At 45.3% G+C, this 19991-nt stretch overlaps 1 protein-coding gene across 1 annotated transcript in view; it reads right to left on the bottom strand.

Moving 5' to 3' along the window:
* Positions 1 to 262: 262 nt before the first annotated feature.
* Positions 263 to 19991, bottom strand: part of LOC130195671 (solute carrier family 12 member 3-like) — a 32413-nt gene continuing 12684 nt past the window's right edge. The window contains 14 exon segments of the mRNA XM_056417339.1: positions 263 to 404; positions 518 to 585; positions 2915 to 2977; positions 2980 to 3070; positions 4734 to 4820; positions 5169 to 5280; positions 5381 to 5479; positions 7459 to 7536; positions 7667 to 7749; positions 8284 to 8384; positions 10441 to 10559; positions 10654 to 10781; positions 18063 to 18162; positions 18283 to 18438. Coding sequence (XP_056273314.1) covers positions 263 to 404; positions 518 to 585; positions 2915 to 2977; positions 2980 to 3070; positions 4734 to 4820; positions 5169 to 5280; positions 5381 to 5479; positions 7459 to 7536; positions 7667 to 7749; positions 8284 to 8384; positions 10441 to 10559; positions 10654 to 10781; positions 18063 to 18162; positions 18283 to 18438 — 1427 coding nt within the window.

Raw genomic sequence — 19991 nt, 5'->3', positions numbered from 1 at the left:
TACAAAAACAATTACATTTAATAAGGGCTTTATTTTAAAATGTACTCCCTACATGTGCAGGACCTACACGTGGTCATCATGCATTTGTTGAATTAAAGGGCCGGAACATTGTGATCACATGATAGATGAATGAGATGGTAGATGATCAAGAGTCATCAAGGTATTGACGTGTTTAAATGAAAGATGGATGATCAAGATGAACATGTCAGGACACGGGCGAGTCTGTGAGCCAGAATGTGTTTATTGGTGTCATGGAGACATTTCATTGGCAGTAGAAGGTGAGGACATTTTCCTGGTTTCCTCTGACCAACAGGACTGGAGGTCTCAGATCATGTGACAAGACGTCCAGCCACGCCAGGTACAGAGCGTTGGGACACACCCCTCTGGTCCCCACCGGCATGGTGCTGTCAGGAGGCATAGGAACAAAGAGCGTTCAATGAGGGGACCGCCGCGCGGCGCCGTTAGCTTACCGCGTTGCGATGAAGAGGCGCTCTCGCTAACAGGAAGAAGGACTCACATCACGACCAGAGCGGCTTCCCTGGAGTAGAGCTGCAGAACCTCGCTGAGACGGATCTGACGGAGAGACTGGATCACACAGAGACAGTTTACAAGTTAGTCAAGCAAGACAAAAAGGTTTTCGATTCATCACTAACTAACCAGCTAACTATCTGAGCAGGTAACTAACTCACCAGTTAACTATCTGAGCAGGTAACTAACTAACCAGTTAACTATCTGAGCAGGTAACTAACCAGTTAACTATCTGAGCAGGTAACGAGCTAATCAGCTAACTATATGAGCAGGTAACCAGTTAACTATCTGAGCAGGTAACTAGCTAACCAGTTAACTATCTGAGCAGGTAACCAACTAACCAGTTAACTATCTGAGCAGGTAACTAACCAGTTAACTATCTGAGCAGGTAACTAGTTAACCAGTTAACATCTGAGCAGGTAACTAGCTAACCAGTTAACCATCTGAGCAGGTAACTAGCTAACCAGTTAACCATCTGAGCAGGTAACTAGCTAACCAGTTAACTATCTGAGCAGGTAACCAACTAACCAGTTAACTATCTGAGCAGGTAACTAGTTCACCAGTTAACATCTGAGCAGGTAACTAGCTAACCAGTTAACCATCTGAGCAGGTAACAAACTAACCAGTTAACCATCTGAGCAGGTAACTAACTAACCAGTTAACTATCTGAGCAGGTAACCAACTAACCAGTTAACTATCTGAGCAGGTAAGAAACTACAAAGTTAACTATCTGAGCAGGTAACCAACTAACCAGTTAACTATCTGAGCAGGTAACAAACTAACCAGTTAACCATCTGAGCAGGTAACCAACTAACCAGTTAACTATCTGAGCAGGTAACAAACTAACCAGTTAACCATCTGAGCAGGTAACAAACTACAAAGTTAACTATCTGAGCAGGTAACAAACTAACCAGTTAACTATCTGAGCAGGTAACAAACTAACCAGTTAACCATCTGAGCAGGTAACAAACTAACCAGTTAACCATCTGAGCAGGTAACGAGCTAATCAGCTAACTATATGAGCAGGTAACCAGTTAACTATCTGAGCAGGTAACTAACTAACCAGTTAACTATCTGAGCAGGTAACTAGTTCACCAGTTAACATCTGAGCAGGTAACTAGTTCACCAGTTAACATCTGAGCAGGTAACTAGCTAACCAGTTAACCATCTGAGCAGGTAACAAACTAACCAGTTAACCATCTGAGCAGGTAACTAACTAACCAGTTAACTATCTGAGCAGGTAACAAACTACAAAGTTAACTATCTGAGTAGGTAACCAACTAACCAGTTAACTATCTGAGCAGGTAACAAACTACAAAGTTAACTATCTGAGCAGGTAACCAACTAACCAGTTAACTATCTGAGCAGGTAACAAACTACAAAGTTAACTATCTGAGCAGGTAACCAACTAACCAGTTAACTATCTGAGCAGGTAACAAACTACAAAGTTAACTATCTGAGCAGGTAACCAACTAACCAGTTAACCATCTGAGCAGGTAACTAGCTAACCAGTTAACCATCTGAGCAGGTAACTAGCTAACCAGTTAACTATCTGAGCAGGTAACCAACTAACCAGTTAACTATCTGAGCAGGTAACTAGTTCACCAGTTAACATCTGAGCAGGTAACTAGCTAACCAGTTAACCATCTGAGCAGGTAACAAACTAACCAGTTAACCATCTGAGCAGGTAACTAACTAACCAGTTAACTATCTGAGCAGGTAACAAACTAACCAGTTAACTATCTGAGCAGGTAACAAACTACAAAGTTAACTATCTGAGTAGGTAACCAACTAACCAGTTAACTATCTGAACAGGTAACAAACTACAAAGTTAACTATCTGAGCAGGTAACCAACTAACCAGTTAACTATCTGAGCAGGTAACCAACTAACCAGTTAACTATCTGAGCAGGTAACAAACTAACCAGTTAACTATCTGAGCAGGTAACAAACTAACCAGTTAACCATCTGAGCAGGTAACAAACTACAAAGTTAACTATCTGAGCAGGTAACAAACTAACCAGTTAACCATCTGAGCAGGTAACAAACTACAAAGTTAACTATCTGAGCAGGTAACAAACTAACCAGTTAACTATCTGAGCAGGTAACGAGCTAATCAGCTAACTATATGAGCAGGTAACCAGTTAACTATCTGAGCAGGTAACGAGCTAATCAGCTAACTATATGAGCAGGTAACTAACTAACCAGTTAACTATCTGAGCAGGTAACAAACTAACCAGTTAACTATCTGAGCAGGTAACGAGCTAATCAGCTAACTATATGAGCAGGTAACCAGTTAACTATCTGAGCAGGTAACTAGCTAACCAGTTAACTGTGTTTATTAATTTTAAGATTGTGTGTGTTTCATGTGTGTGTGTGTGTGTGACCTTGGCCTGGTTCCTCTTCACATGATGGTCCGTGATCCTCCACGCCTCCTCCACGCCTCCTCCTCCTCCTCCTCCTCCTGTGTCCGTGAGTCAGAGTCGTGTTTGAGATGTGGATCCAGTCTGAAGCGACCCACCATGTTCTCAAACTGAGCCACACTAGAAGCACACAGAGAAAGGCATCATGGGTAATTGCTGCCAGTTAGTAATAAAGCATGGAGAAAATGATTTTAAAAAGGTGTCATGATGTTTTTCTTCTTCTTTGAAAGCGTGTGTTTACATGTTTACATGTTAATACTCGCTGACCCTGGGGAAACACATTGTAATTGACCCATTATTTTGTTGTTGTTGTTGTTGTTGTTGTATATCCTTATTAATAAATATGCATGTCGACATGTAGTGTGAGAGAGCTTTGAGCCGTTGGAAGACTGGCCTCAGGATCAGGTGTGGAGCAGAATGATGACGTCATATCCATCATTTGTAATTAATACAAAACAGTCTGAGAGTTGTGGAAGCCCAGAATGCAATGGGGCTTCCACACCTCTCAGACTGCCACATGAGGATGAGAACGTCCCCGTTGTCTGGGCTTCTTTTAGAAAGAGCTTTCACTTCAGAGGACCTCAGATCAATGACTTCTTCTTCTTCTCCGTCTCCTCCTCCTTCTTCTTCTCCTTATACTTCTCCTCCTCCTCCTCCTTCTTCTTCTTAGTATTAGTATTCGTAGTAGTGTTATTGAATCACGCTTATCAAAAAAATAAAAAATAAATCAATAAATCAAAGTCCAGATGACAAAGAGTTAGAACCACACAGATTAAAATGGCGTCGGGTGATGTGAGCAGTGTGATGTGTGGCGTGCAGAAGAGACGCCCATCCCAACCGCCACAGAACACCAGAACATCAGAACATCAGAACACCAGAACACCAGAACATCAGAACATTAGAACATTAGAACACCAGAACACCAGAACAGGAGAACATCAGAACACCAGAACATCAGAACATCAGAACACCAGAACAGTAGAACACCAGAACATCAGAACATCAGAACACCAGAACACCAGAACATCAGAACATTAGAACATTAGAACACCAGAACACCAGAACAGGAGAACATCAGAACACCAGAACATCAGAACATCAGAACACCAGAACACCAGAACATCAGAACATTAGAACATTAGAACACCAGAACAGGAGAACATCAGAACACCAGAACATCAGAACATCAGAACACCAGAACAGTAGAACACCAGAACATCAGAACATCAGAACACCAGAACACCAGAACAGCAGAACACCAGAACATTAGAACACCAGAACACCAGAACAGGAGAACATCAGAACATCAGAACACCAGAACATCAGAACACCAGAACACCAGAACAGTAGAACATCAGAACACCAGAACACCAGAACATCAGAACATCAGAACACCAGAACACCAGAACAGGAGAACATCAGAACATCAGAACACCAGAACACCAGAACAGTAGAACACCAGAACATCAGAACATCAGAACACCAGAACACCAGAACAGCAGAACACCAGAACAGTAGAACATCAGAACACCAGAACACCAGAACACCAGAACATCAGAACACCAGAACATCAGAACATCAGAACACCAGAACACCAGAACAGTAGAACATCAGAACACCAGAACATCAGAACACCAGAACACCAGAACACCAGAACATCAGAACACCAGAACAGTAGAACATCAGAACACCAGAACATCAGAACACCAGAACACCAGAACATCAGAACATCAGAACACCAGAACACCAGAACATGGACGCGGCGTGGACGTGAAGCAGGCACCTTCCAGGCCGGGGGTTCTGGTAGATGTCAGGAAGAACTTCGACGTCATGGAAACCAAGACGGAACTTCTTGATCAGCGCCAACATCCTGAAAAAAGAACGGACATCTATCTGAGCTGTCACATGACGTTGAACATGTTCCCACAGATCCACACGTAACCGCAGCAAGGCCTCGTCAACCACGACGGACCTTATGACTCGTCTCAGAGGACAAGCTGCCGGATGTGTAAACATGACATGACGTTTAATCGTTCTGTCAACACCATGTGGCCATAACATGAGTTATAACAAGTTGTGTGTGTTTTGTTACATTAGATTTGTTGTTTTTTCGCTGTGCTGGATTTGCTCTGCAACATAAAAGCCGAGTCTTTCGTCTCCATATGCAATTCTGCATTTCCTTCCCTTTCATTGGACACAAAGGAACCCGAGTGCTCACTCTTGTCTCTGGGCTTCCTTGTTTTCTGAAGCTCCGCCCACAAACACGCGGACCTTACATCGGGCCCAGCGCTTCCTCCGAGTCAGCAGGTAGGGCAGCAGCAGGGTGAGGCCTGGTGAACCACACACACACACACACATGATGAGGAAACCTCGGCCAACATTCTTTGGAGAAGAGAAGAAGGTGGTGGATGGATGGAGGGATGATCAGACCTCCGTCGTCAGACAGCCAGTACACATCGATGGTTTTCTTCCCTTGTTTCTTCTGGAACACCGTGCTGCGCTGAGGCTCGGCTCCAGTGGGGGCGGAAGCTTTTTGTGCACACGACAGATTGTTATTACTTTTATACATTTTGATGACATCAATTTATTGAATTTCTGGGTATTTAAAGGACAAGGTGTGTAAGATTTAAGTGTTTGGTAGAAATGTAATCTAATATTCATAAATATGTATTAATCAGGGTTCAATCACCTAAAAGTCTCTATTTTTTTTGTTAGCTTAAAAAGCCACACACACACACAGTGACAGAGGGAAGTAACAACAACCACGTTGTGACTGTAATACAATATTTGCTTGAAAAAATCCAATGACTTCATATCGTGACTTTGCTACTGTAAACATTGATGGTGCTGCTCTAGAAACAACATGTTGTAATATTTAAAATATATATATTTTTTGAATGTCATTCTTTATATATTGCCACGATTTCCTCACCTTTATAGTTATATTCATCCTGCCTGCTTAATGAACTCTCCTGTCATTCCAGATCCTGTCATCCTCACCTGATTGTCTCATTCCCTTCATCTGGTCCTCACGCCCTTCTCACCTGCTTCTGATCACCTCGTTAGTCCCTCATTCCCTTCACCTGGTCCTCACACCCTTCTCACCTGCCTCTGATCACCTCGTTAGTCCCTCATTCCCTTCACCTGGTCCTCACACCCTTCTCACCTGCCTCTGATCACCTCGTTAGTCCCTCATTCCCTTCATGACCCTGCCTGAATCACAAGTAAAGATCCTCCTCCTGCATTCCTGTTTTAGTGTCGTGCTTTATCCCTACCTCAGGTGCACAGTATAGAGCGGTATTGAGGGATATTCAGATAACACTTAATCTTACACACTTTATTTAAGTTCAAACTTGTTATATTTTACCATTTATTTTACAGCTCACTTTCTATAATTCAAGGTGTGACATGCTTTGGATAAAAGCGTCTGCTAAATGACATGTAATGTAATGTAATGTAATGACAGAGCTGCACATACACACCTCTATGGCACAACTTCCCTGCTACCTTCCAGTCTGGCTGAATAGCTTCTAGAACTCGCTTCCATCTCTGTGTCAGTAGTGTGACAGAGGGTTGGTAAACTTGGTACTTCTACTCATTTACACAAGCGTTATATTAACATACATGTGTTATAAAGTATGTTGTCAATGAGTTTGGTTGGCAGAACAGGGACTATTATTGTCCTCTGTTAAAAAGTATATTCTAAATACTTTCATGATCACGTGAATGCATTATTATGTTTTAAAATTGCCAGAATACTTAAGGAAATTAATCCTTATGGAAATGGTAAATGTATTATCTATTTTCTAATCTTGCAGCCACTCAAAGTGCCAAAAGTTATAAAATGCTGTATTTGGATATATTGAACATCATGAGAATCAAGAAGTGAAATATATGGTTTGTTACATGAGAAAATTTAAATCCAAATTTGCCAAAATTGCTGCCAAAATGGCCGCTTTGACACATTTTAGTTTGTTGTTGGACTAAAACCTCTCTAACTTTATTCTGCTTCACTTTTTTCAAAGTCAAACTTTGCAAGGAGAATGCTAACATATTTTAATATGATTTGTGAGAGTTTTAAACCTTTCAACTGCCTCATTCCAAACATATAATCATCCTGGAAGTGCTTTTTTTCAATTCAGACCTGACATTTTAATATTTTTTCTGTGTGCCATGTTCATTAACACGTACCCAGTAACATATAGACTGATATGTACACATCTGAACAAAAGAAGAAAAAATTTGAAAAGGTCCAAATGTCAAAATGATTAAAATAGCCCTTGTGGTGGCAGAGATAAAGCCTTTTTAGTTGGGTATGCACTTTTTGGAGCAGAGGCCTAAAAAATGCTTGGTGCTTAAAAAATACTTGTCATCATTCACATATTTACATCCAATCACAGCCTGCAAGAGCAATTTGGAGTTTGGTGACCACCAGAGTCTGGGATCCTCTGATTGAAGGATGGAGTCGCTCTATGAGCCGCAGTATATATGCCAATAAATATACGTACACATATCTGTTGTTTGAAAGTGAGAAGGGGCAGACATAGTGTTTATGCCCTCTTGTCTTCCATCTAATCGTGGATTAACTGGAATAAGAACAGAGGGATTTGTTATTTAGAAGGTTCATTTGTCTTCAGTAACTCACACGATGATGGATGTGAACACAGTGCTGGTTGTGAACATTCGTCTTTCTCTCATTTGAACTCAGGCTCTCACCGTATGATTGAGATGAATGAGAGACATCCAGTCCCTCTGGCAACCTCAGTATGCACACGCCGTACTGCAGGTCAAATGCATCACTGAAACACATGGACAGCTTCATTACCTTCGCATTGAAAATACGGAAGTTTATGTTTTGATCGCCTTGTATTTGTATGCGTGCGTGTTATTCGCATAAGTTAAAAAGTATTAAACCGAATCGCATGAAATTTGGTGGGATGATTGGTTATTATCCGGGGACCATTTGATTAGTTTTTGGGATCGATCGGGTGAAAGGTCAAGGTCAAGGTTATGAAAAAGTCAAACTCTTCTTGAATCACATGGACTTTGGTGGGATGATTGGTTATTATCCGGGGACCATTTGATTCGATTTTGGGATCGATCGGGTCAAAGGTCAAGGTCATGAAAAGGTTAAAATCTTCTTTTTACCATAGCGCGGTCAATTTGTATCCAATTGGCAACTTATGGCAAAATGTTCATAATTCAATGCCCAATCTTGTGATATGCGAAGGTATGCACTCTACCGAGTGCCCTTTCTAGTTGCAGAATATTATAATATAATAGCAACAAAACACACACACACACACGGGTGTATTAATCCCCACTGTACTCACTGTAGTAGTCCTATGTAGTTGTGTGCAGCCTGAGGTGTGCGGCAGTCTTTCTTGAAACCCATCAGTAAAACGTTTGGCTTCATACGACCCAAACCTGCCCCCTGGTGGACAGGTGATAGCACACGAAGAAGAGGTGAGCTCCGCCCTCTCCCTCAGGCCTCGGACACTGACCACCCTGGATCTCTGATCTCACTCGCACCTGATACCAACGGGCACGGTGAAATCTGGCTTTCATCCAATTGCGAAGGTGTGCTTGATTTCATTCTCCGATAACGAGTAATCACCTGAGGTGAGATGTTTAACGGTCTCATGTTGTCTCTACTGGTTTGTAAACATGCTGTGTTCTCGGTTCTCAGAGTCACTTTCATGTCAATGGAGCATTGTGTGCATTCCAGGCTGTCGGGTTTATTTAATAAGGGACAGTGCACATTCATGAAAACATTTCAGTAAATGTGCCAGAGTGAGCCAAGAGGCTATTTTTCATCTGTAGTCCCAATGATGCTGATGTTATGAACAAACCTAAAAACATAAGATGACATGTACAATCTACAGACAAAGCAAATAAAATAAGGGAGAACAATGTTAAAATGGACAGAATAAAACACAACACAATTCCAAAGTATTATTGTGTATGTTTTGGTACATGTTTTGGTTTCAGGCATGATGGTTATATCACTTTTGTAAGTGAGTACAGTTTACTTATTTTGCACTTATCATAGACAAAATGTCACAAAGTGCAGTAAGAGTAGTCAATTAAAACCACATGGCAAAAACAGGGGCCAAAACACGTCAACGGTTAAAAGAGCAAAAGTGTAAAACACGTTAAAAGACTGTGCCATGAAATAAATAAAGACGATAAAAAGCAGGACATAGAGGAAACAGACGGATGGAGACAGAAAGGTTTCATGTTTATGTTTTTTAGGGGGCAATTTTTCCCCCATCGACTGAAACCCAGGAGCATTTAAAAATAAATTGGGGCACTTTTTGAAACTTGTGAAATAACATTTAACCGTTGTTCAAAAATAATAAATATACTTATTTAGGCTGATAGGATATGAGCAAATGTCATAAAAAAGCCAATAATAAGACTATTAGACAATAATAATACTATTAGGCAATAATAAGACTCTTAAACAATAATAGGACTATTAGGCAGTAATAATACTATTAAGCAATAATGAGACTATTAGGCAGTATAAGACTATTAGGCAGTAATAAGACTATTAGACAGTAATAAGACTATTAGACAGTAATAAGACTATTAGACAATAATAAAACTATTAGGCAATAATAAGACTCTTAGACAATAATAGGACTATTAGGCAGTAATAATACTATTAGACAATAATAAGACTATTAGACAATAATAAGACTATTAGACAGTAATAAGACTATTAGACAATAATAAAACTATTAGGCAATAATAAGACTCTTAGACAATAATAGGACTATTAGGCAGTATTAATACTATTAAACAATAATGAGACTATTAGGCAGTAATAAGACTATTAGACAATAATAATACTATTAGGCAATAATAAGACTCTTAGACAATAATAGGACTATTAGGCAGTAATAATACTATTAAGCAATAATGAGACTATTAGGCAGTAATAAGACTATTAGACAATAATAAGACTATTAGGCGGTAGTTTACAGATTCAAAGTGTTTTCTTTGATGTTTTGAACAGAAAACAAACAAACATAAATCAGATAATCATATTCAATTTTATTCTTATTTATTTGTGGTTATTAATTGTTATGACAACTATTAACCCATATAACTTTTTTTAATTTTTTAATTTTTATTCAAAATAATATTTCTGGATGTTGTGTATGTGTACCTACCTAGCACAGGCAATACACACAAGACACACAACAAAGAACAAAACAAAACGCTATGAAATTATCTGAATTTTTAGAGGAAGTCACGGGGGCGTGTGTTGCCTCTCCTCGTGATATCAGGGGCAACATTATATTTCTTCGGGTCCGTGTTGCCCTTTGCCCTGGTTTAAGCTGTTCTTCACACTCCTGTCCTCTACTACACTAAACATACCAAGGATATCTAAAAGATGGACACGTCTGCACGCGTCCGACTGCATGGCGTTGCACAATGTTGGACACGAGCGATAAACAAGGCGAGTGGCCGTGTCTGACCTGCAGCAGCATGTTGGCTCCTGACCGCAGCTCTGCAGCCACCACGCCTCTGTAGAAGGACCTGACCTTCCGTTGGTTCAGCCAGGAAACATGGCTGCCGCTGCTCGCCTGCTCCGCTGCTGCTGCAGGGGGACCATCCTGACACGCACAGGGTCAACGTGATACGACGTCAGCCGTCGGCTCACGACATCAATCAAAGAGGGCCCTGTGTACATTCAGTGGGACTCACAGTCACGACATTGCCGCACATCATGAGACTGAGATCCTTTGTGAAACAGGTGACGAGATCCACCAGAGCTGGACGCCTGCTGGGAGGACCGGTCAGCACCAGACACTGGGGTCTGGAAGGGGAGGAGGCGGAACAGTTCAGAGCTGCTGGAGACGGGAGAGGCGTGAGCCATGGTTTAGAGTTGATGCTAAGCTACAGGGACTGTCTGTAGCTTCATATTTAACTGATATGGGTAAGTGGTCATAAGAGTCATTATGGATCTTCTCCTCTTACATCCGACAGCAAAGCAATTCAGTGTTTTCACAAGAAACATGTATATTCCCACTAGAGAGCTGCCTCACTGAATGCAGGGCTACTTGTGGTTCCGAGAGTCCTAAAAAGTAGGAGGAGCCAGAGCCTTCAGGTATCAAGCTCCTCCTCTTTTATGGAACCAGCTCCACCTTCAGTCCTGGAGGCACCGTCACCTCATGGAGACTGAAGACTTTCCTCTTGATGGTCTGATAGTGAGACCTGAACCAGGTTCACCTGGAGAGACCTAGAGATGCTGCTAGAGGCTGAGAGGCTGAGGGGGACGTGAGGATACACTGAGCACCTCTCTCCTCTCCTCTCTCCTTATGGACGCTTAGGATACACTGACCACCTCTCTCCTCTCCTCTCTCCTTATGGACGCTTAGGATACACTGAGCTCCTCTCTCCTCTCCTCTCTCCTTATGGACGCTTAGGATACACTGAGCTCCTCTCTCCTCTCCTCTCTCCTTATGGACGCTGAGGATACACTGAGCTCCTCTCTCCTCTCCTCTCTCCTTATGGACGCTTAGGATACACTGAGCACCTCTCTCCTCTCCTCTCTCCTTATGGACGTTTAGGATACACTGAGCTCCTCTCTCCTCTCCTCTCTCCTTATGGATGCTTAGGATACACTGAGCACCTCTCTCCTCTCTCCTTATGGACGCTTAGGATACACTGAGCTCCTCTCTCCTCTCCTCTCTCCTTATGGACACTTAGGATACACTGAGCACCTCTCTCCTCTCCTCTCTCCTTATGGACGCTTAGGATACACTGAGCACCTCTCTCCTCTCCTCTCTCCTTATGGACATTTAGGATACACTGAGCTCCTCTCTCCTCTCCACTCTCCTTATGGACGTTTAGGTACACTGAGCACCTCTCTCCTCTCCTCTCTCCTTATGGACGCTTAGGATACACTGAGCACCTCTCTCCTCTCCTCTCTCCTTATGGACGCTTAGGATACACTGAGCACCTCTCTCCTCCTCTCTCCTTATGGACGCTTAGGATACACTGAGCACCTCTCTCCTCTCTCCTTATGGATGTTTAGGATACACTGAGCTCCTCTCTCCTCTCCTCTCTCCTTATGGATGTTTAGGATACACTGAGCACCTCTCTCCTCTCCTCTCTCCTTATGGACGCTTAGGATACACTGAGCACCTCTCTCCTCTCCTCTCTCCTTATGGACGCTTAGGATACACTGAGCTCCTCTTTCCTCTCCTCTCTCCTTATGGACGCTTAGGATACACTGAGCACCTCTCTCCTCTCCTCTCTCCTTATGGATGCTTAGGATACACTGAGCACCTCTCTCTCTCCTCTCTCCTTATGGACGCTTAGGATACACTGAGCTCCTCTCTCCTCTCCTCTCTCCTTATGGACGCTTAGGATACACTGAGCACCTCTCCTCTCCTCTCTCCCTATGGACGCTTAGGATACACTGAGCTCCTCTCTCCTCTCCTCTCTCCTTATGGACGCTTAGGATACACTGAGCACCTCTCTCTCTCCTCTCTCCTTATGGATGCTTAGGATACACTGAGCACCTCTCTCCTCTCCTCTCTCCTTATGGACGCTTAGGATACACTGAGCACCTCTCTCTCTCCTCTCTCCTTATGGACGCTTAGGATACACTGAGCACCTCTCTCCTCTCCTCTCTCCTTATGGACGCTTAGGATACACTGAGCTCCTCTCTCCTCTCCTCTCTCCTTATGGACGCTTAGGATACACTGAGCACCTCTCTCCTCTCCTCTCTCCTTATGGACGCTTAGGATACACTGAGCACCTCTCTCCTCTCCTCTCTCCTTATGGACGCTTAGGATACACTGAGCACCTCTCTCCTCTCCTCTCTCATTATGGACGCTTAGGATACACTGAGCTCCTCTCTCATCTCCTCTCTCCTTATGGACGCTTAGGATACACTGAGCACCTCTCTCCTCTCCTCTCTCCTTATGGATGCTTAGGATACACTGAGCACCTCTCTCCTCTCCTCTCTCCTTATGGACACTTAGGATACACTGAGCACCTCTCTCCTCTCCTCTCTCCTTATGGACGCTTAGGATACACTGAGCTCCTCTCTCCTCTCCTCTCTCCTTATGGACACTTAGGATACACTGAGCACCTCTCTCATCTCTCCTTATGGACGCTTAGGATACACTGAGCACCTCTCTCCTCTCCTCTCTCCTTATGGACGCTTAGGATACACTGAGCTCCTCTCCTCTCCTCTCTCCTTATGGACGCTTAGGATATACTGAGCACCTCTCTCCTCTCCTCTCTCCTTATGGACACTTAGGATACACTGAGCACCTCTCTCCTTATGGACGCTTAGGATACACTGAGCACCTCTCTCCTCTCCTCTCTCCTTATGGACGCTTAGGATACACTGAGCACCTCTCTCCTCTCCTCTCTCCTTATGGACACTTAGGATACACTGAGCACCTCTCTCATCTCCTCTCTCCTTATGGACGCTTAGGATACACTGAGCACCTCTCTCCTCTCCTCTCTCCTTATGGACGCTTAGGATACACTGAGCACCTCTCTCCTCTCTCTACTTATGGACGCTTAGGATACACTGAGCTCCTCTCTCTCTCCTCTCTCCTTATGGACGCTTAGGATACACTGAGCACCTCTCCTCTCCTCTCTCCTTATGGACGCTTAGGATACACTGAGCACCTCTCTCCTCTCTCTCTCCTTATGGACACTTAGGATACACTGAGCACCTCTCTCTCTCCTCTCTCCTTATGGACGCTTAGGATACACTGAGCACCTCTCTCCTCTCCTCTCTCCTTATGGACGCTTAGGATACACTGAGCACCTCTCTCCTCTCCTCTCTCCTTATGGACGCTTAGGATACACTGAGCTCCTCTCTCCTCTCCTCTCTCCTTATGGACGCTTAGGATACACTGAGCTCCTCTCTCCTCTCCTCTCTCCTTATGGACGCTGAGGATACACTGAGCACCTCTCAAGATTCAAGATTCAAGATTCAAGATGTTTTATTTGTCACATACACACACAGGGTGTGCAGTGAAATGAAAGTGGCAATGCTCAGCAGGAATGTGCAAGGGCAACAAGTACACACTATTTACAATAAAAAACAACACAATATTTACAGTAAGTGTGTGTGTGTGTGTGTGTGTGCCTAAGAGGGGCAGTTGTGTGGGTCTATGTGGGGGTCCTGGTGAGGTCGGAGTTCACAGTCCTGATGGCCTGAGGAAAGAAACTCCGTCTCAGTCTCTCTGTTCTTGCAGCGTGACTACGAGGCGCCTGCCTGACCGCAGCAGCTGAAACAGTCTGTTGTTGGGGTGGTGAGGATCCTTCATGATCCTGCCGGCTCTGGTTCTGCACCTCCTGGTGTACAAGTCCTGCAGGGTGGGAGTGTAGTTCCAATAGTGCGTTCAGCCGAACGCACTACTCTCTGCAGAGCCTTCCTGTCCTGAGCGGAGCAGTTGCCAAACCAGGCTGTGATGCTTCCTGTCAGGACGCTCTCTACAGCTCCAGAGTAGAAGGACTGAAGGATCCTCTGGGAAACTTTAAATTTCCTCTGCTGCCTGAGGTGGTAGAGGCGCTGCCTTGCCTTTCTCACCAGAGTGTCTGTGTTCGTTGACCATGTCAGATCCTCGGTGATGTGGACTCCCAGGTATTTATACCCGCTCACCCTCTCCACAGTAGTCCCGTTAATCCCCAGTGGTGAGTACGTCCTCTGTTGTTGTACCCTCCTAAAGTCCACAATCAGCTCCTTAGTTTTGGTGACATTCATGATGAGGCTGTTGTCCTGGCACCAGAGTGACAGATCAGCAACTTCCTCCAGGTAGGCCTTCTCGTCGTTGTCGGAGATCAGGCCCACCACCACTGTGTCATCCGCAAACTTGATGATGGTGTTGGAGCTGAACCTGGCCACACAGTCATGTGTGTACAGGAGTACAGTAGGGGGCTGAGGACGCAACCCTGGGGGGATCCTGTGTTCAGGGTGAGGGATTTGGAGGTGTGTCTGCCCACCCTGACCACCTGTGGCCTGGCGGTCAGGAAGTCCAGGATCCAAGCACACAGGGGTGTTCAGTCCCAGCTCAATCAGCTTGCCGGCCAGTCTGGAGGGACTATGGTGTTGAAAGCTGAACTATAATCAATGAACAGCAGTCTCACATAGCCCCCTCTGGCTGTCCAGATGAGAGAGTGTGGTGTGCAGTACCTGGGAGACAGCATCATCCGTGGATCTGTTTGGGCGATAAGCAAACTGCAGCGGGTCCATGGAGGAAGGTGGAAGGCGCAGATGTAGTCCTTTATCAGCCTCTCACAGCATTTCATGTCCACCGAGGTGGGGCCCACCGGTCGGTAGTCATTCATACATGCAGGAGAAGCATTCTTGGGCACAGGGACAATAGTGGATCTCTTGAAGCAGGCGGGGACCACGGACTCAGCCAGGGAGAGGTTGAATATTGTGGTGAACACTGGAGCTAGCTGGTTAGCACAGGTCTTCAGTACTCGCCCAGATATGCCATCTGGACCTGCAGCTTTCCTGGTGTTCACCCTCAACAGAGCCCTCCTCACACTGTGCTCGGTCACAGAGAGTGTGTGTTCATCCCCAGCGGTAGAACTCACCTCGGCTACGCTAACGGTGTTGTTGTTAGCCGGCGAGCTAGCGCTGTTGTTGCTAGCCTCAAACCGTGCATAAAATGAGTTCAGGTCGTCCGCTAGGGATGCGTCGGCACTCACCATTGCGCGGGTCTGCTCTGGTAGTCTGTGATAGTCCGTAGTCCCTGCCATAGGCGCCTGGTGTCGCGCTGCTCCATCTGTGTTTCCACTCTGTCTCGGTACCTCCTTTTGGCTTCCTTCACCGCCCTCCTCAGTCCATAGACCGCTGCCTTGTACTCGTCCATGTTGCCGGATACAAGACCGGAGTTATAGGCAGCAATGCAGGCGTTCACAGCTTCACGGATGGATCTATCAACCCACGGCTTTTGGTTAGGAAAGACCCTAACTTTTACCGTGGGGACGATGGTGTCCGCTAGCGTTGCTATGAGGCTCATTGCTACTTCCGCAAACTCGCTGACGTCACTGGAACTGGATTGGATCATGTCCCAGTCGACGACACGCAGAGCGTCCTGTAGCTCAGCCTCTGATTGGTCAGACCACCGCTTCGCGTTCCTCGTCACTACCGCTTCCCGCGATCTTTTGCGGTATTCCGGAAGCAGAAAAATGGCGGCATGGTGTGATTTGCGGAACGGAGGGAGAGAGACAGCCTTGTAGCCTCTCTTGAATGGCGTATAGCAGTGGTCCAACGTTCTTTCCCCTCTGGTAGCACACGTAATGTGCTGGTGAAAGTTCGGCATGACTTTTTTTAGGTTTGCCCTATTAAAGTCCCCAGCCACCACCACAGCCGCGTCGGGATACTTGTTCTGATGCCGACATAACACATCATGTAGGTCCGATAGTGCTACGTCGGTGTCCGCTTGTGGTGGAATGTAGACGGCTGTGGTGATGACCGAGCTGAACTCCCGGGGAAGGTAGAATGGACGGCATGAGATCGTCAGATGTTCCAGGTTCGGCGAGCAGGAACGAGAAAGAGTCTTAATGTTCTTGGGGTTGCACCACTTGTTGTTAGTCATGAAGCAAACCCCTCCACCCTTAGATTTACCAGACTCTTCCGTTCTGTCTGCACGGAAAACAGAGAAGGACTCGGTTGGGCATATGACTCGATCCGGCACCAGCGGGGTCAGCCATGTTTCCGTCAGACAAAAGATGTTACAGTCCCTCATGTCCCGTTGGAATCTGATCCTTGCCCTAACATCATCCATCTTATTTTCCAGAGACTGGACGTTAGCAAGAAGGATGCTGGGCAGAGGTGGACGGTGGGCTTGAACTCTCAGTCTGTTCCGAATTCCGCTCCGTTTCCCTCGATGTTTTCGTCGTCCCCCCGTAGTAGCGGCTCCACTGTTGTTGTTGTGGTTCGCTCGTACGATCTCGGCCGGCCACGCTGGATCGATGGAAAAAGTGGACAAAAACCCTTGTTTTGCGCAAAAGTTTATGTCCAAAAGTGTGCTGCGGTCGTATGCTGTTAGTGCCGATGTGTTTGTGGCAAAGAAAACATTAAAAATAAACACAAAAACTAAAAGAGCGCACAATCTCCGCGGAGCTACCTCGACGGCGTCTGGACACAGCCGCGCCATCCTCTCCTCTCTCCTTATGGACGCTTAGGATACACTGAGCACCTCTCTCCTCTCCTCTCTCCTTATGGACACTTAGGATACACTGAGCACCTCTCTCCTTATGGACGCTTAGGATACACTGAGCACCTCTCTCCTCTCCTCTCTCCTTATGGACGCTTAGGATACACTGAGCACCTCTCTCCTCTCCTCTCTCCTTATGGACACTTAGGATACACTGAGCACCTCTCTCCTTATGGACGCTTAGGATACACTGAGCACCTCTCTCCTCTCCTCTCTCTCCTTATGGATGACTTTTAATCTCTCCATCACACATTATTAACTCTGCTTCCTCCCCGGAGTCTTTGAGACTCCACGTCTCGTAGGGTCCGTTGGACCTGGCTGTGTGAAGCTGGTCCATCTTGGAGAGGGATCCTCCTCTGTTGCTCTTCTGAAGGTTTCTTCCCTCTTTTCCCCGTAATAGTGTTTCTGCGATTTTATTTGTTGTTCCTGGTCCGATGTGAGGTCCTGCGACCGCATCGTGTACAGAGTGCACCATCATACCTTCTCTGAGACTAAATCTGCTTTTAAGGAAACATTTAATTGGAGGTCCAATCAGTGTTTATGGTAGATGGAGTCCATTAAAGCTTCCTCAGTGCTACATTGACTGAGAGAGCACATTTCCTTATATTATGCATTTGCCATCTGATGTAAATGTGTGATATTGGGCTATACAAAATAAACTAAATTGAGATGAAATAAGACCACAATCTGCACCGACTACAATACAATACCCTTTAAATTGTAGGTTTTATGAATGCAATGAAATTGATAGTTCTATTTGACAGACGACTGTTTCTCTTCAACCCCAGATATTGAGCTCCAACCCAAATTCCAAATCCAAGAACGCAACAAAACCAGCATTCCTGTTCAAAATGTAGACAACAAAAGACAAACAATAGCAGCGGGGTGTTGACCTGTAGTTCTTGACGTGGTCCTCCACGTGGTTAAGACCGACACACTGGCTGAGGGCCATGTTGTAGGAGCTCGCCTGCACCGAGGAGCCCCAGTTCACGGCTGAGCCCCGAGAGGAGGAGCAGCACCGTGGGAGAGAGGAGGAGCAGAGGCCGTGTGTTTTAGTTCCGTGACATCACACTGCGGGAGGTTCGTTGCAGGCGTTGTGTGTGTGAGGTTTACCGGGCTTCTTGTAGAGCGTGTATCCCAAAAGGAAGAAGACGACGCCGAAGGCGATGAGGGCCGCCCACCAGGTCAGCAGGAACATGATGACCACACAAATCACGGAGCCCAGCAGCGACAGCCACTTACTGTAGAACCTGAAGGACGGACGCCAGCCTGCACACACACATACACACACACACGTCTCGTGTCTACACACTCTCTCGATCCACCAGGAATGTCTCGCTTATACGTCTGCAGACCAGCAGGGATGGTCAGCGGAGCTCCAAAGACCCTCTTGAGCATGTGACCCAATGTCCACCGCACCGCCGTCAGCCCTGACCCCTCAGGGACTGACTGGGTGTGACGTTTGATCACATTCGTACTCCCTGATGTGGACATCCTCCAGGCTCTTCCATTGCCAAATATAACGACTTGTTTTTGTCAAAATAGCTTCTGTAGCGGCTAAAACTCCCTTTGTGTTATCGGTAGATGTTTCTTGGCATTTCCATTAGTTTTACCACTCTTAGACGGAAAGAACGAGTCTACGCGTGTAATGTATTTCAACAACGGAAGAAAACAGTGAGTTCGCTCCGTTCCTTTTACTGAATTCTGGAGCACGTGAAACAAGTCCGCCCGTTGATATATCAATGCGCGAGCTCAATGCGTCACAACTCACCTCTGATTATTCTAAACAATGCAAATTATAACATACAATTATGCAATCACTATAACGAACAAATCTAAATATGAATCTAAATAATATAGTATCTAAATCTGAGTCTAAATTACAATTACAATTACAATATGGAAAATGGCACTAACATTCCGGCCCCTAATTGCTCATCATGGGGATGACAATTACCTAACTAAACAAATCCATTTCTATATTCTAAAACATTTCTCTGAGGCCTAAGCCAACATAAACAACCGAGACAAGTCTAGATGAGGCCTACAAAAATGACAACTGTAGAAGTAATAATGTCCTAAATAACAATGTCCTTTATTGTCCATGGGGTTCTTCCATCTCGAGCAGGAGACACAACTTAGTTATGGGTCTCACTATGGTGTTGGTCTTCGTTTTGACAAGGACCCGACGGACGAACCCTTTGGCGTCGGGGATTGTCTTCTCCACCTTTCCCATCAACCAGGACCCTCTTGGAGCCCTCTGGTCCACGATGAGTACAACGTCTCCCTCTTTCACATTCCTCTTCTTCTCCAGCCACTTCTGCCTTTCTTGTAGGAGGGGCAAGTATTCTCTGGACCAGCGCTTCCAGAAGATGTCGGAGATGTACTGCACTTGCCTCCATCGTCGTCTGGTGTATAGATCCTCCTTCTGAAACACACCTGGATGGAGTGCTGGTTTTCCCTTGAGAAGGAGAAGATGATTCGGCGTTAGTGGCTCAAGGTCGTCCACGTCATCAGATGACTTGGTTAGGGGTCTGCTATTGATCACTGCTTCAACTTCACACATCACAGTTTGCAGACATTCATCGTCGAGTGACTGTAGCTTCAGAAGGTTGGTGAGTATCTTCCGGACTGTTCTTATCTGTCGCTCCCAGACACCACCGTGATGTGACCCAGCAGGCGGGTTGAAGATCCAAGTGACTCCTTTTTGCAGTAGAGTCTCAGAGATCTGGGACTGGTTCCATTCTTTCATCGCCCGGCGGATCTCGTGTTCTGTAGCTACCAGGTTCGTTCCATTATCGGATCTCATAATCTCGACTTGT

Source organism: Pseudoliparis swirei, chromosome 6 (genome assembly GCF_029220125.1).
Source record: "Pseudoliparis swirei isolate HS2019 ecotype Mariana Trench chromosome 6, NWPU_hadal_v1, whole genome shotgun sequence".
NCBI lineage: Eukaryota > Metazoa > Chordata > Actinopteri > Perciformes > Liparidae > Pseudoliparis > Pseudoliparis swirei.
Note: the sequence above shows the minus strand (reverse complement) of the source record. Positions and strands in the feature narration are given on the sequence as shown.